The sequence below is a fragment of the Thamnophis sirtalis genome, unplaced genomic scaffold, assembly GCF_051295495.1.
Source record: "Thamnophis sirtalis isolate CommonGarterSnake01/CBP01778 unplaced genomic scaffold, rThaSir2_p1.2 scaffold_13, whole genome shotgun sequence".
Lineage (NCBI taxonomy): Eukaryota > Metazoa > Chordata > Lepidosauria > Squamata > Natricidae > Thamnophis > Thamnophis sirtalis.
This window is the reverse complement of record NW_028261393.1, coordinates 8,821,220-8,836,706: the sequence shown is the minus strand read 5'-3', so window position 1 is coordinate 8,836,706 and position 15,487 is coordinate 8,821,220. Positions and strand designations below refer to the sequence as shown.

The following is a 15,487-nucleotide window of genomic DNA, read 5'->3' as shown; positions in this document are numbered from 1 at the left end:
ATAATACAATACAATACAATAAGAATTTAAATAGAATTGAATTCAAATAGAATTGAATTGAAATAGGAATGGAATAGAATAGAATAGAATAACAGAGTTGGAAGGGACCTTGAAGGTCTTCTAGTCCAACCCCCTGCTTAGGCAGGAAACCCTACACCACTTCAGACAAATGGCTATCCAATCTCTTCTTAAAAACTTCCAGGGTTGGAACATTCACAACTTCTGGAGGCAAGTTGTTCCACGGATTAATTGTTCTAACTGTCAGGAAATTTCTCCTTAGTTCTAAGTTGCTTCTCTCCTTGATTAGTTTCCACCCATTGCTTCTTGTTCTGCCTTCAGGTGCCTTGGAGAATAGCTTGACTCCCTCTTCTTTGTGGCAGCCCCTGAGATATTGGAACACTGCTATTGTGTCTCCCCTGATCCTTCTTTTCATTAAACTAGACATACCCAGTTCCTGCAACCGTTCCTCATATGTTTTAGCCTCCAGTCCCCTAATCATCTTTGTTACTCTTCTCTACACTCTTTCCAGAGTCTCAACGTCTTTTCTACATCGTGGAGACCAAAACTGGATGCAGTATTCCAAATGTGGCCTTACCAAGGCCTTAAAAAGTAGTATTAACCCTTCATGTGATCTTGATTCTATCCCTCTGTTGATGCAGCCTAGAACTGCTATTTTAATCATCCCACCAAACTGGCTCTTTTAATCTGTTACCTGCTTTTAAACACAAGGGGGCAGTGCCCACCTTCAGTTCATCAGCAGATCTATACGCCTCACTATCTTCTTTCCTCTGATTCTGTAAATCCGTTCCTGGACCGTGTGTTGATTTCCTAGCCTGCGCGACGTCTTTGATTTAATTGACTCCTCCTGATGTTCAGCCTCAGCCGTGGGCCGGCCTGCCACTCGCATCACCCTTAGCCAGTTACGAATAAAAAGCCAGGTTTTTTTTTCCCCCGCGCCAGTCTTCCAGCGCAGAAGCGGGCTCAAATCTCCCCTTGCTCTTTATCCATTATTCAATCCTCTTTTGAGTATCCATTATTTATCTCGCTTTGGGTGGTTTGCTGTCCCAGACTCATGAATGCGTCTCCTTCTGTTTCCAGGCGGTGATTCAGAACCCTTTCAGTAATGGTGGGAGTCCAGCCACGGATGCCGTCAGCGGCGAAGCCCGGTTTGCATACTTCCCTGCCTCCACAGTGGGGGATGCCACGGCAGTTTCCGTACAGACAACCGATCAGTCGCTGACACAAGCTGGAGGTAGGGAATCGGGGACACCGGAAAGCTGCTGGAGATGGCTTTGATGGCTCCACGTCTCTTGAACTACCACCCCCAACAATCCCCAATCATTGACCATGAAGCCCAGGCTAGCCCAATGCTACTACCTAGCTAGCTGGGTGTCCATAGTTACCGTATTTTTCCGAGTATAAGACGCACCAAAGTTTTGAAGAGGCAATTTTTTTAAAAAAGTTTTTGCATTCTGCAAACCTCCCAAGAATGGCCCGTTTTTCGTGAAAATGTGCCCATTTTTTTTTGTCAAAAAGGCATGACTAGCCCTTAGGAGGCTTGTAGAGTGCTCCGGGGGGGGGGGGTTGGGAGGGCAAAAATGAACAAAAAAGGCCCATTTTTTTGTGAAAACGGGCCTATTTTTTGTCAAAAAAAAGCAATAGCAATAGCAGTTAGACATATATACTGCTTCATAGGGTTTTCAGCATGGATAGCTTTATGGAGGCTTACAGAGTGCTCCTGGGGGCTGGGGGGGGGCAAAATTGAGCAAAAAACAGCCTGTTTTTCACTCATTTCTGCCCTCCTCAGCCCCCAGGAGCTCTCGGAAAGCCTCCTAAAGGCTATGCACGGCCATTTTGGTGACGGGGCGGGGTTTTGGGAAGCAATTAAATGCTGTGTTCAGTGTATAAGACACATCCAGATTTTCAGCCTCTTTTTTGAGGGAAAAAGGTGCATCTTATACTCTGAAAAAATATGGTATATTATATAAGGCAGTGATGTTGAACCTTTTCGGCACCAAGTGCCCAAACAGGAACACGTGTGCATATGCGTGCTCTGGACACCTAAAGACCAGCTGCCTTGCGTGTGCATGCCTGTTTTTGGGGCCCTTTTCAGGCCATTTTCCGTCACTCGAGGAACCGCAAAGACCAGTTGGCGATGGCAAAGGGCTCTGCGTGCTACCTCAGGCACATGTGCCATAGGTTTACCATCGCGGGTATAAGGAATCAAAACTGTATTGATCACGGTGCCACAGGGTTAAAACTCCGATGGACAAGACAGTAGCTGTGTTTACATGAGGGGCTTTACTCAGACAAATAAACCCTCTGACCCTTTGATCTAATGGGCACCACATGTTAAGATGGTGGGTCCTTCCCACAAGTCAATAAATTGTAAACTGTCCAAGCTCAGTTGAGCTCCTTACGTTGGCAAATCAGTGAAGATTCTGCCTGAAGAAATGGTTTTGATTGTTTATCAATACATATAAAAACAACCTGTGGAAATCTATAGAGAGAGATCACATGAGCTGCAGTACTTAGAAGGCAGCACTGCAGGGTACTTCTGCCGGCTGCCTGCAATTTGGCAGTTCAAATCTCACCAGGCTCCAAGTTGACTCAGCCTTCCATCCTTGCGAGGGGTGGTCAAATGAGAACTCAGATTGTTGGGGGGCAAGAGGCTGACTCTGTAAACCGCTTAGAGAGGGCTGCAAAAGCACTGTGAAGCGGTATACAAGTCCAAGTGTTATTGCTATATGTTTAGAATTGCCACTGGGTATAAGTCTATCCATTCCTTGAAACTGATTTTAATTTTTTGGGGGGTGGGTTTCACCGACAAATGCGCGCACGACAAAAGTGCGGTGACAAAACCGCGGTGAGAAAACCGCGATGTCGAAATCGTGCCCACAAAGGCGCGCCGACAACAGCGCGCCGACAAAAGCACATCATCAACAAACAAAGCAAAAACAGCGTAAGAACCCTAAACCTAACCCTAACCCTTACCTTAACCCTAATCGCGCTTTTGTGGGTGCGGTTTTGTCGGCACGCCTTTGTGGGCACGCTGTCGATGTCACGGTTTTCTTGCCGCGGTTTTGTCGGCGTGGTTTTGTCGTGCACGCATTTGTCAGGTCAAAGGGAGAGTAGAAGAGACTAAAGGAACAACCAAGGGAGAACAGACCATGCTCAGCAGCCAAACTTCAGATTTATTGTGAGGAGGAAAATAGGGAACGGGGGTGTGATGGAAAGTAGGGGGGCAGATGGACAAAAGCATGAAACAGTCTTTTCATGCAAGCGTTTGGCAGTGCTTTTTTTCAGTCGTTAGTCCTTTTATCTGGTGGCGTAACACCTTCTTCACGTTGCTCCTCAGGTCAGTTCTACGTGATGATGACGCCCCAAGACGTGTTGCAGACCGGGACGCAACGTACCTTAGCTCCCCGCACCCACCCCTATTCCCCGTACGTACCGCTTTGGACTCAAATCTGGACGTTTCAATCAGGGTCTTTTCCGTCGGAGGAAGTTCTGGACGTTCCACATTGCGGTTGGGACAGAAAAAAGGGAGGGAGGCGAGCTGGAAGAGGGTAGGACAGGTGGGACCACGAGCCAGGTAATTCTGGAGTCGGGGAGGAAGAGAAAGGAGGCGAATTGGTGTGCCAGAATATAAAAGGGATGTAGCTATGGAAGGATGGCTGAGACCAATATTGGGGGACAATGTGCGGTGGAATCTCCAGCGAGGCTGGTAGGAAGAGTGAAGAAAGGAGCTAGATTTCTCTGCACTGCAGAAAGCAACACAGGCCTGATCTCCCCAGAATCCCTGAAGCCTTATGTGACCGTTCGCAAGGGAATGCAGTCAGCCTAGCAAGATTCTGGTAACATGGATGACTGCTCTGACCCCCCTCGTTCCACACCAAAGCACTCCAAGCCAAAGATACTTTACAGAATTTATTACTAGACAGACAGGTCCTTGGCAGCAAACCGGCACAGACAAGCCGTGCCAGCAATCCAGCACAGATAAGCCTTGGCAGCAATCCAGCCTTCCAAGCTCACAATATTGTTCTCCAACATTAGTTAATGTGTTGACTTCTGCAAAAGGGGTGTGTGCACAAGCATTCCTTTTATAGTCTGGAGAGGAGCCTAATTACCACCAGCTGAGTGCAATTACCTCCTGTAATTGCGTAATTGTTCCTTATACCTATTAGCTCTCCTGTGCCAAGCATCTAGGAACAACTCCCTTGGCTCCTCCTCACTGCTGACCTCTGGATCATACTCCCTTGTCTCCTCCCCACTGGTCCAAGGCTCAGGTGCCTCCTGGTGGCCAACCAGCCTCTGCGCCCTGCTCAGAGTCGGAACCCTGTCCAGGATCCTCCAAAGCTGACTCATAGGGCCCCTCGCTGTCGGAGTCTGGTGGCAACTCCAACGGCTCCTGCTGGGCCACCACAGATGACTAAGCATAAAACATCTCCTTGAGACTGTTATCCTACCTTATCACAATAAATAGGACTCCTGGAATTCTTGACCTGTGTTGTGACCTAGGGCTTCCTGATACAGTAAAAAAGACACGCTTTATGTTAATTCACAGCCCGTAGTGAGTCACAAATAGTTTGTAAAGAGTCTGACAGGAGTCTGCCAAAGTCTTTCGGGATAAGGCTGATAAGCACCCACCTTTATCTCCCTTGAAACGCTGCAAAAAGGCCTAATTGGCAATCAGCTTGCAAGGCCACACGAAGCAAAGAGTCAAAACCGACCAGAACAAACAAAGTTGCTTCCTGCACATGCCTTTGTTCCTCCTTTATGTCCCATGGGAGGGGTCAATCACCTCCAAGCCTTACTCCCAAGTCGTCCCTTTTGTCTTAACTGTCCTTGCCTTTTAGCAGCTTTACACAAGCACACGCTGGGAACAGGCTCTCCCTGTTCCTCTGCCTCGCTGATGTCAGACTCTGGAGGCTCCAGGGACAGCATATAACTCCCAGATGGCCATGGCCCCCTCTCCGACACAGAGCCCTCATCCGAGCCTTCCCCAGAGTCCAGGCCTGGCCCTTGTTCCTCTCTTAACCAACAGCTCCGCAGTCCATCAGCAGACCGCAACAACCTGGCTTGCTTCAAAAGGCTGACTTCGGTTCTTGAAAGCATGCCTAAAATTTGATGGGGAGGGACATGTAGTTCACAGTTGCCGCTCAACTATACCTGTGTTCTTCCCAAAAAGAATGTGGATATTTGTTCTTCTTCTAATTCCTTGTTTGTTTGTTTTTTGTTACTCTCTTTTTAAAACATATTTGAGGAAGTAAAAAAGACGTAAATCATTTTACGTCGGCAACATGTGAGCTGTCACCTTCCAAAAAAGCGAACCCCTGACTGTATAAACAGAGACATAGAATCAAAATCGGGGGAAGTTATTAGTACCGTTTTATAAAGCCTTAGTAAGGCCACACCTGGACTACTGCATTCAGTTTTGGTGGCCACGTTACCAAAAAAAGAAAGATGTTGAGACTTCAGAAATATTGCAAAGAAGAGCTGCTAAAGATGACTAAAGACTTGGAGACTAAAATATATAAACAATGGTTGCAGGATTTGGGTTTGGCTAGTCTAGAGAAAAGAAGGAATAGAGGGGACATGAGAGCAGGATTCCAGTGTTTGAGAAGCTGCCACAAAGAGGAGGATGGGGGTTAATTTATTTTCCAAAGCACCAGAAGGCAGAATAAGAAACAATGGTTGGGAACTAATGAAGGAGAGAAGCAACCGGGAATTGAGGAGAAACTTCCTAACAGTGAGGACAATTAACCAGTGGAATAGCATTCCTTCTGAAGTTGTGGATCACGAAAGGCTTTTAAGAAGAGACTGGACTTGTCTGAAATAGTATAGGATCTCCTGCTTGAGTAGGGGGCGGGGGGGGGGGCTGTAGTAGAAGATCTCCAAGGCCTTTTCCAGCTCTATTTGGATTCGTTTTCTAAAACTGTTGAGCTTTGCAACCTTATGGAGGCCACGCGGAGAAAGGCTGTAGCCCAATTGTTGAATTTCTGTTGGGTTTTAGAAAAACAGACTCTCTGTCTTAGCCATCAGCACTGGATGGGTGTTCCTTTTCCTTCCAATTCTGAACGTCCACGAGGAGCTTAGCTTCCCCGGATTTCTCGATTCTTAGCTACGCCTATCCGTCTCGAAGGAGTACGCTGGCATTTGGCCTCTTTAACTCTGCCTTTCAAAATTGATAGAACGTGTTCTGTCGGTTCTGGGATGGGAACGGGGTTTCTGAAAGCTGCTGTGCTTCTGACTCGTCCATCTCGCTTCCTTCAAATTCTAGGAAAATGGATGGGCCGCGGACGCCACGAGATGAGAGGCGAAGAGCTCAGCACAATGAAGGTGAGCAGAAGAGCCAAGTTGGTTGAGCTCTCTCCTATCTTCACATTTGTGCCCTAATCAGATGAGGAAGGACTGCATGGTTCCGAAATATGATTGAGCATGTTCATTTCCGTTTTTTCCAATTCTTGGAAAACACTCTGATGGCGCAGTGGTTAGAATGCGATACTGCAGGCTAGTTCTGCCCACTGCCAGGAATTCGATCCTGACTGGCTCAAGGTTGACAGTCTCCCATCCTTTCAAGGTTGGTAAAATGAGGACTCAGCAATACGCTGACTCTGAACCGCTTAAGAGCGGGGGGTGTCCGACTCAAGTCCCGCGGGTCGCATCCAGCCCATGGGGTGCTTAGCGTCAGGGTTCCGACAGGTGCCCTAATTAACCCATGAGCTTTGAGCCAAGTTTCAAAAGAAACCTAGTTATTTATTAGGAGCAACATGTCGGCAGGTACCCTGAGTGAAGTCAGCTGTGCCCCGTGAAATTTATGGCTTAACTATAACCCTGTTTGCCCCACCCAGGATGTGCCATAAATCACATTCTTCAACGGAGCACTTTTGTGGGCTGTAGAAAACCTTTTATTTTTTTATTAGTAGAGCTGTGTAATAGGCCTGTTTCTTTTCCTCCAAATCAAGTCATTCTAATCCCTTCACATGTTATATTGTCAGGTTGCCATGTTTGATCAGCGTCTTACTTTTCTCCCCCTTTCTCTCTCTTTTTTTGTAAAAAATTTTATTTATTTATTTTCAAAACAAACATACAACTCCTCCTTCTTTACATACTGTAGAAAGTGTATCAGCTGGTTACAAAAGGCTTTCGTGCATCTCTTCCACCGTCATCAAATATAATTCATATTAATTCAAACATCTTAACTCAAAATATTTATTATATTAACATCATCATGCCTCCACTTTTATTTGACTATAGTTATTTAAACGTCCTTCATCCTTAAATATACCAAGATTTAATACATAACCCCATGCTGGCATTTCATTTACTTATTTGTAAAATCCTCCATTAAAATTAAATCCTCATATCCTGTTTTAGCTAAACATCCATAATATTTAATACCAAAATTTTCTAATCCTCTATGTATATAATTTATTATCATTATCCTTTCTTTATTTAACTATATCCTATATCATAACATTTCCCCCCTATTAGTTAAAACTTGACTGTATCTAATTTTGTTTTTTTATTATTATTGTTATTAATAATCTTTATATATAGTCCAAAAAATTTTCTAACCTTCCCTTCTCATATCCAATTATTACTTACCATAACAGCTCAACATTGTATACATTACTATCATTATCAATTTTTATTTAACTATACCTATTACCACTGGATTTAACTAAGTTTAGCTAATTTTGAATTATACTCTTCCATCTATCAACCTGTATCTTTCTCTCTTTTTCTTAAAGTTGAACGGAGGAGGCGGGACAAGATCAACAATTGGATCGTACAGCTGTCAAAAATCATTCCAGACTGCAATACAGACAACACCAAGACAGGGGCGGTGAGGGCGCTTACTGGTGGGGTGAGGGGGGTACCGCAGAAGGAACAATGTTTTGCTTTGCCAAAACCCGGAAGAACAGCATTCCACCGTTCACACGCGTGCCGTCACCCGAACTTCCGGGTTTCCATTGCGCCCATGGGCGACAGTCCGCTGTTTGTCGCGAGCGTCGCTGCACAGGAAACCGGAAATTCGGGGGCTGGCGCGTGCATGCGCAATGGAACGTTGCTCTTCCAGGTTTTGGCGCTCTAGTGCGTGCGAAGGCCAGCAGGGCCGCGCATTCCTGGCGGGATGGTTTTGCATTCCATTTCCAGCACACAGTGATGAAGAAGGTTAGCTATCGCTGGTTTAGGGTCTCCTGCTTGGGCGGGTGTGTTTGTGTGTTTGTGTTTGTACAAGGTCCCTTCCAACCCTGTTGAGAATCTGATGGAGGATAGATAATTTCATCCAAAACAGGAGAAGGAGGAATAATGCAAATGAGCTGTTTTTTCCCCCTGCATTTGCATCACCTGCCTAGTCATAATTGAGAATTCCTTCTTGGAAAAGTTCCATAGATTGGCAGACACTTAATTCCTAGTGATTTCTCCTTAGCTGAGGAGAACCTCACAGAAAACCTCTCTTTCCACTTGAGAAATCCTGAAGCTGCCATTAGTTGGACAGTTTGGCCTGAACTCAAGAAATTAAGCAGCTTGGACCTCAAATGGGAAACTACCAGGTTCGTAAATAAAGCTCTAGGAAGTCAGGGGGTGGTGGAAACAATTTCAACCATCTTGGCGGGTGGGGGAAGTCTGCGATGAACGATGTCTTTGTTGTTTTCAAGAAAGACGCAAAGACGTCGCCAGGCACCGAGGGATTGACTCAAAACAGATAGAGAACCGCACTCAATGCTTACTTTTTGACTATGGTGGCAAACTCTATACATTGAGATGAACGCATATTTTAGCCAGCCACAAATAAATAAATAAGTCCCATCCTAAAAACAGCCAAAAGGTGTGAAGACGTGTAAAGGAAAAGGAATGAAGGAACATGGTGGCTCAGTGGCTAAGACGCGGAGCTTGTTGATCAGAAAGGTCGGCAGTTCGAACCCCTAGCGCCGCGTAACGGGATGAGCTCCCGTGACTTGTCCAAGCTTCTGCTAACCTAGCAGTTCGAAAGCACATAAAAATGCAAGTAGAAAAACAGGAACCTCCTTTGGTGGGAAGGTAACAGTGTTCCGTGCACCGTCAGCGTTTAGTAATGCCAGCCAAATGACCACGGAGATGTCTTTGGACGGCGCTGAATCTTTGGCTTTGAAACGGAGATGATCGAACACTGCCCACTAGAGTCAGGAACGACTAGCACGCATGTGCAGGGGAACTTTTACCTTTTACCTGTATGTGTATGCTTACATGAGAGAAGGCAGGTTTGCACTTATCCCACTTAAATATCTATTAATATTATTGACAGATGATAGACTATTAATATTATTAATAGATTATTGCGCCTCGGTGGCGCAGTGGTTAGAATGCAGCACTGCAGGCTACTTCTGCTGACTGCTGGCTGCCTGCAATTTGGCAGTTTGAATCTCACCAGGCTCAAGGTGGACTCAGCCTTCCATCCACATGATGACAGAGAACGTCTTTGGACAGTGCTGGCTCTTCGGCTTTGAAATGGAGAGGACTGCCGCCCCCTAGAGTCGGGAATGACTAGCACATACGTGCGAGGGGAACCTTTAAAGGAGGAAGGATCTGAGAGAAGCCTGATGATTCTGGAAGATCCTTCCCAGCATCCAAGATGGGGCAGAACAGGAAGCTCAGTGGTGGAGCTGTTCCTTTTGTTTCTTTCTCTTCCAGAGCAAAGGGGGAATCCTCTCCAAAGCCTGCGACTACATCCGGGAGCTGCGCCAGACGAATCAGCGTATGCAGGAGACGTTCAAGGAAGCCGAGAGGCTTCAGATGGACAATGACCTCCTACGGCAACAGGTAGCTCAGCCCAAATTCTCAGCCCTCCCCTGCTTTGGAACAGGGTTTGAGATGGTGGCCAGTCACAAAGCCAAGTACAGGCAGTCCTCGACCTACACGACCACGACGGAGGCCACAGTTTCTGTCGTTAAGTGAGGCATTCATTTACAGCTTCGCCCCATTTTATGACCTTTCTGTTCTGACTTAGGCTTCCCCAGCAGCACGAAGCCGAGTCCTTGTCCCGATAAACCCCTTTTATTTAATTTACAGTGAGTTCCTCTCCAGCAAAGTCCCGTCCAACAGTCTTTCAAGATAGTTCATAATTACCTGCCTTTATCAGGCTTGGAGAGCTGCCAGACCGATATCTTTCAGACGCCGCAATACTTGGCAAGAATGCAGGAATGAACTAATTGTGTCCTGCAAACTCCACTCCCCTTTCGCTCCTCTTTTATTTCCTCTGGGAGGGGCCATTCATCGTCCACCTTACTTCCAAGTCAACCCTTGTTCTTCAGCTGTTCCCTTTGTCTGGCAACTCTGTGCATGCACACACTGGGAACAGGCTCCAGCTGTTCTTCTGCCTCACTGATGTCTGACTCTGAAGGCAGCTGATAACTGTCAGACGGCTCTGGCCCCCTCTCTGCCTCCGACACAGAGCCCTCATCCGAGCCTTCCCCAGACTCCAGGACTGGCCCCTGTTCCTCCCCAACCTCCTCACTGTCCGAATCTGCTGCCAGCCCTGCTGGCCACTGGCAAGCCACCACAATTTCTTGCAAAAGGTTATCCCGTGACATGCAACTGCCATAAATATGAGCCAGTTGCCAATCGTCTGAATTTTGCACACATGATTATGGGGGTGCCCCAAAGGTCATCACTGTGAAAAACAGCCCTAAGTCACCCTTTTTCCGGTGCTGTTGTAACTTTGATCGGTCACTAAGTGAACTGCCGTAAGTCAAGAACTACCTATGGCCATAGTAGTGGTGCAGGAGTCTGTATGTGCTGCTTCAGGTGAACTCTTCCAGGTCACACAGCCTTGGAGCAAATCTGTAAGTGCAGCCAAGTACAATTTCGGCTGTTGCAGTTGTTAAACTCAGAACAAGAGAAGAGAGGCAGTTTATATGTTTGCGTGTATAATATAAACCGGTGGAAGTTCCCAAAATGCATGTGTGTGTGTGTGCACGCACTTGAGCATACAAGGTGTGTGTTTTCTTCCGGCCAGTTTCTGATGAAAAACTTCCCTAAAAACAAATGGCCTTGCTTTGTGACATAGTGTCTGCTTTACAGCTATCACAAAATCAGTTACAAAAATCGACATCCAGTTTTGGTCGCCACGCTATAAAAAAGATGTGGAGACTGTAGAACGAGTGCAGAGAAGAGCAACAAAGATGATTAGGGGACTGGAGGCTCAAACATACAAAGAACAGTTTCAGGAACTGGGTATGTCCAGTTTAATGAAAAGAAGGATTAGGGGAGACAGGATAGCAGTCTTCCAATATCTCGGGGGTTGCCACAAAGAAGAGGGAGTCAAACTATTCTCCAAAGCACCTGAGGGCAGAACAAGAAGCAATGGGTGGAAACTAATCCAGGAGAGAAGCAACTTAGGACTAAGGAGAAATTTCCTGACAGGGAGAGAACAATTAACCAGTGGAACAGCTTGCCACCCGAAGTTGTGGGATGTTCCATCACTGGAGGTTTTAAACACAAGACTGGGCAAGCAGTTGTCTGAAATGGTATGGGGTTCTCCAGCTTGAGCAGGGGTTGGATTGGATGGCCTCCTAGGTCCTTTCCAACTCTGCTATTCTGACTTGGTTTCATGACACACACAAACCGCCAAACCTAACAACCATTATGACGTACGACGACGGAAATTCCCAGGTTCCTCTAGGTCATAAATCGAAGCCTACTTTTCCACAGTAACCCCTGTTGCGTTTCCTTTATTCTTGACTCCCGCTTACCCCCACCCCAGTTTGAAGAGCCGAGGTGGCGCAGTGGTTAAATGCAGCACTGCAGGCTACTTCAGCTGACTGCAGTTCTGCAGTTCGGCTGTTCAAATCTCACCGGCTCAGGGTTGACTCAGCCTTCCATCCTTCCGAGGTGGGTAAAATGAGGACCCAGATTGTTGTTGGGGGCAATATGCTGACTCTCTGTAAACCGCTTAGAGAGGGCTGAAAGCCCTATGAAGCGGTATATAAGTCTAACTGCTATTGATAACTTCTCCCTTTCTTCTCCTCCTCCTCTTTATTTCCCGTCCCGCCACCTCACTTCTACAGATTGAGCAAATGAAGAACGAAAATACCCTTTTGAGAGGACAGCTTCAACAACACGGGATCGAAATGGTGGGCGACAACCCAGGGCAGTAGCCCCCACCCCGCCCCACCCCTTTCCTTCACCTCTGCCGACATGCCGAATCTCAGCCTCTTCCCAATTTGTGAAACTGTGGCCTCTGGATGAACCTTGCCTCCTTGCTTTGCGTTTGAGGACCGGGAGGGAGGGATGTGTGGGGAGGGGGCAGGAGGGAGGAGGTACAGAGGAGACTTGGGGAGGGGGGGGGGCTTTTCTACCCCATACCTTGCTACGGCCCTAAAAGGTGGCCTCTGGCTTTCTTCCCACCAGGTGCATCTTTATCCTTTCTCTCTGCCTTCCCTCTCTTTCTTTCCCTCCTGGGATGTACTAAGATTCAACAGACGAAAAAAAAACCTGCAATTTTTTTTTTTACACTCGGTTTTTAACACGGGTTCACTGACTTCCGTCACCCTTTTCCTGGATGGGAAGTCGAGGTGGTGTTGGGGTGGGGTGGGGGGAAGCACACACCCATCTTGGCTGTTTTAAAAGGAAAAAAAAAAAGAACTGCTAGATTTTTTCTTTTTCTTTCTTTCTTTCTTTCTTTCTTTCTTTCTTTCTTTCTTTCTTTTTTCTTTCTTTCCTTCTTTCTTTCTTTCACGTCTCTTCTGCATGTTTTCGGCATCTTGCTTCAAGTGGAGGGGGGGCTGTTCTGTTTGGGCGCACGACTACAGCCCCCCCACCCCCCCACCCCAGGGCGTAGTGTCATAGGTACGTCTGGTTGAAACGGAAGAAAATACCGCGGTTCCGGTTGACACAAACACTCACACATGTGTAGCCAGTTCGTTTGAACACAGCCTGCAGACAGGGTGTGTGTGCACTGTTTTACGACGAGGTTGGACATGGCCTTACGCAGGAAAAGAGAAGAAGAAGAAAAACTTTTTGCATTTGCAGGCAATTTTTTTTTTTCATTATGCCAAACAGAATTCTATCTCACTTTCTGGGGACTTGCAAATCAAACCCACGGGATTTTTAGATGCATATTTTGTCACGGAGAGAAGCTGTCTGATGCTGAATTTCTGCCTTTTTTTTTTTTTGCTCCGTCCTCGTAACTCGAGTCACGACAGTTCTTCGAACCATTGTCTCACATTTCTTTTCTTTCCACTGGCCAGAACCACCCTAAAAGTTCACTTTCCTTTCCCATCCTTGTCTCTGTCTCTCTTCCCCCCCCCCCCTCTTCTCTCTCTTGTAAGTAATCTTTATTTTATTAGTTTAAAAGGCGCGTTTGTATAGAGGTACGGTGTTTGTATGATAGCTGAATCCCAGGTTGTTAGGAAAGGCCAATAGTGGTGGGTCGAATGACAAACAGGGTTGCTTTTTGTGTGTGCGTGTGTGCGTGTGCGTGTTTTTTGATATTATATAATTTTTTAATTAAACTTCAGCAGTGTTTTAGGATTTCAGGTTTAAAACAAAAAAACAAAAAAATCAGGAGATGAGGTTCGTTTTTTTTTTAAGGAAAAAAAAGGAAATCTCTATTTTGTGTCCTTCCCTTCTACCCACTTCTGAACAGAATTTTTTTTTAAATAAAAAAAACAAAGAGAACAATAAATGGTTCCTAAAATGGTAAAATACTATTGTAGCAGCAAGTAACGTAGACCTGTTTTTTTTTTAAAAAGATATCTATATATACCAAACACCAACCCTTCCCTTAAAAAAGGGGGGGAGGGAAGAAAGCATATGGGATGGATATACATATCAGAAAACAAATATATGTATGTATGTATGTATTTATGTATGTATGTATGTATGTATGTATGTATGTATGTATGTGTATATGTATATATATTTGTTGTATTTGTGCTGATAAATAAAGGGAGACTAGTATAGATCTATTTCAAGCTATTTAGATAGATCTATACTAGTCTCCCTTTATTTATCAGCACAAATACAACAAAAATGTAACAAAAAGGCAACAGTAAAAATATTGGGTTTCTGCCTGGATGGTCTCTATACACACACACACACACACACACACATTGGTGTATTCGGGTCTTTTCCCGTGTAAGACAGAGTATCTTGGCGACGTTTCGACGAGGTCCCACTCATCATCTTCAGGCTGGTATCTTCGGCCTCATGCCTGCGAGCAAAGCGTGATCGGAGCTGCCATCCCTCTATAAATAAATAAGTAAATATAAGTATTTATAGAGGGACGGCCGCTCCGATCCGACACCAGCCTGAAGATGGCAAGTGAGACCTCGTCGAAACGTCGCCAAGATACTCTCAATCTTACACGGGAAAAGACCTGAATACACCAAAGCCTGCATACCTGTACCCGTGAAAATATACGAAAACATACACGCACACATAGATACATACATACATAAATACATACTGTATATATATAAAAAGATTTAAGGAGTTGACTTGCAGAGTTTGTTGCAAAGCAGGAAATAATTCTGTTTATATATAAAGAGGGGGGGGGGAAATCCTGGATGGAAAAAAATTACTGCTATCTGATCATTTTGTGGTTCAGCATTTCCTTGGGGTGAGTTACGAGGGTGAAATGAAATGACTTCAGTGATTCACTTAGCGGCAGTGGCAAGAAAGGTCATGAAATGGGGCAAAACGCTGTTAACCCGGTTGCTAAGTGAATCTGGCTTCCCCATTGACTGCTTTTGTTGCAAAAGGGGACTCTGGATAGTGCAACCGTCATAAATATGAACTGGTTGCCAAATATTCAAATTCTGATCACATGATCGGAATCATATAAACAGTCATAAGCACAAAAATTGGACACAAGTCACTTCTTTCAGTGTTGTACCTTTGAACGGTCATTAACGGATGGTTGTAAATTGAGGACTATCTTTATGGCCAAACAAGACAGCTGCATTTGGTATAACCCTATAGATAGAGTACAGAAGTACCAGAACAGCAATGAAGCACTTACTATTATTATTATTTACTAGCTGATAACCGGGCATTGCGCAGGTATTTATTTATAAAGGGGAAATGTCTCAACCAAACATACTTTCTAATGTTGGATTTTCCCCCTTACCAGAAGGGGGAAATCCCCCTTGCCCTTGTGGAGTACTGTGAAGCCATTACCATGGCAACTCCACTGCGCTGTACAGTAGAAGCCATTTTATGGGAATACAGTAGAAGCCATTTTAAGACACAACAGGCTGTATCTTAACAGAACACAAACCCGGATGGGTGTCTTACCCCCACAATATTTGCCTTCAGAGAGTAAGTCATCTGTGTACCAAGTTTGGTTGAAATTGCTCGAGGCGTTCCGGAGTTATGCTGGAACATACACACACACAGAGCCATTTTTATGTGTAGATAGATAGATAGATTAGAATTGGCATTAAGTTTATATTTTCCCTTTCATTCAGAGCTCAAGCTGAGGTGTATAACCATC

At 45.4% G+C, this 15,487-nt stretch overlaps 1 protein-coding gene across 1 annotated transcript in view; it reads left to right on the top strand.

The window, feature by feature from the left end:
• The window catches only part of USF2 (upstream transcription factor 2, c-fos interacting), a 30,304-nt gene extending 16,607 nt beyond the window's left edge, over nt 1–13,697 (top strand). The window contains exons 5-10 of the mRNA XM_087727027.1: nt 1,099–1,252; nt 3,359–3,446; nt 6,284–6,342; nt 7,758–7,852; nt 9,682–9,810; nt 12,057–13,697. Coding sequence (XP_087583153.1) covers nt 1,099–1,252; nt 3,359–3,446; nt 6,284–6,342; nt 7,758–7,852; nt 9,682–9,810; nt 12,057–12,146 — 615 coding nt within the window. The 3' untranslated portion in view covers nt 12,147–13,697. The remainder of the gene's footprint in view (nt 1–1,098; nt 1,253–3,358; nt 3,447–6,283; nt 6,343–7,757; nt 7,853–9,681; nt 9,811–12,056) is intronic.
• Nucleotides 13,698–15,487: the final 1,790 nt, after the last annotated feature.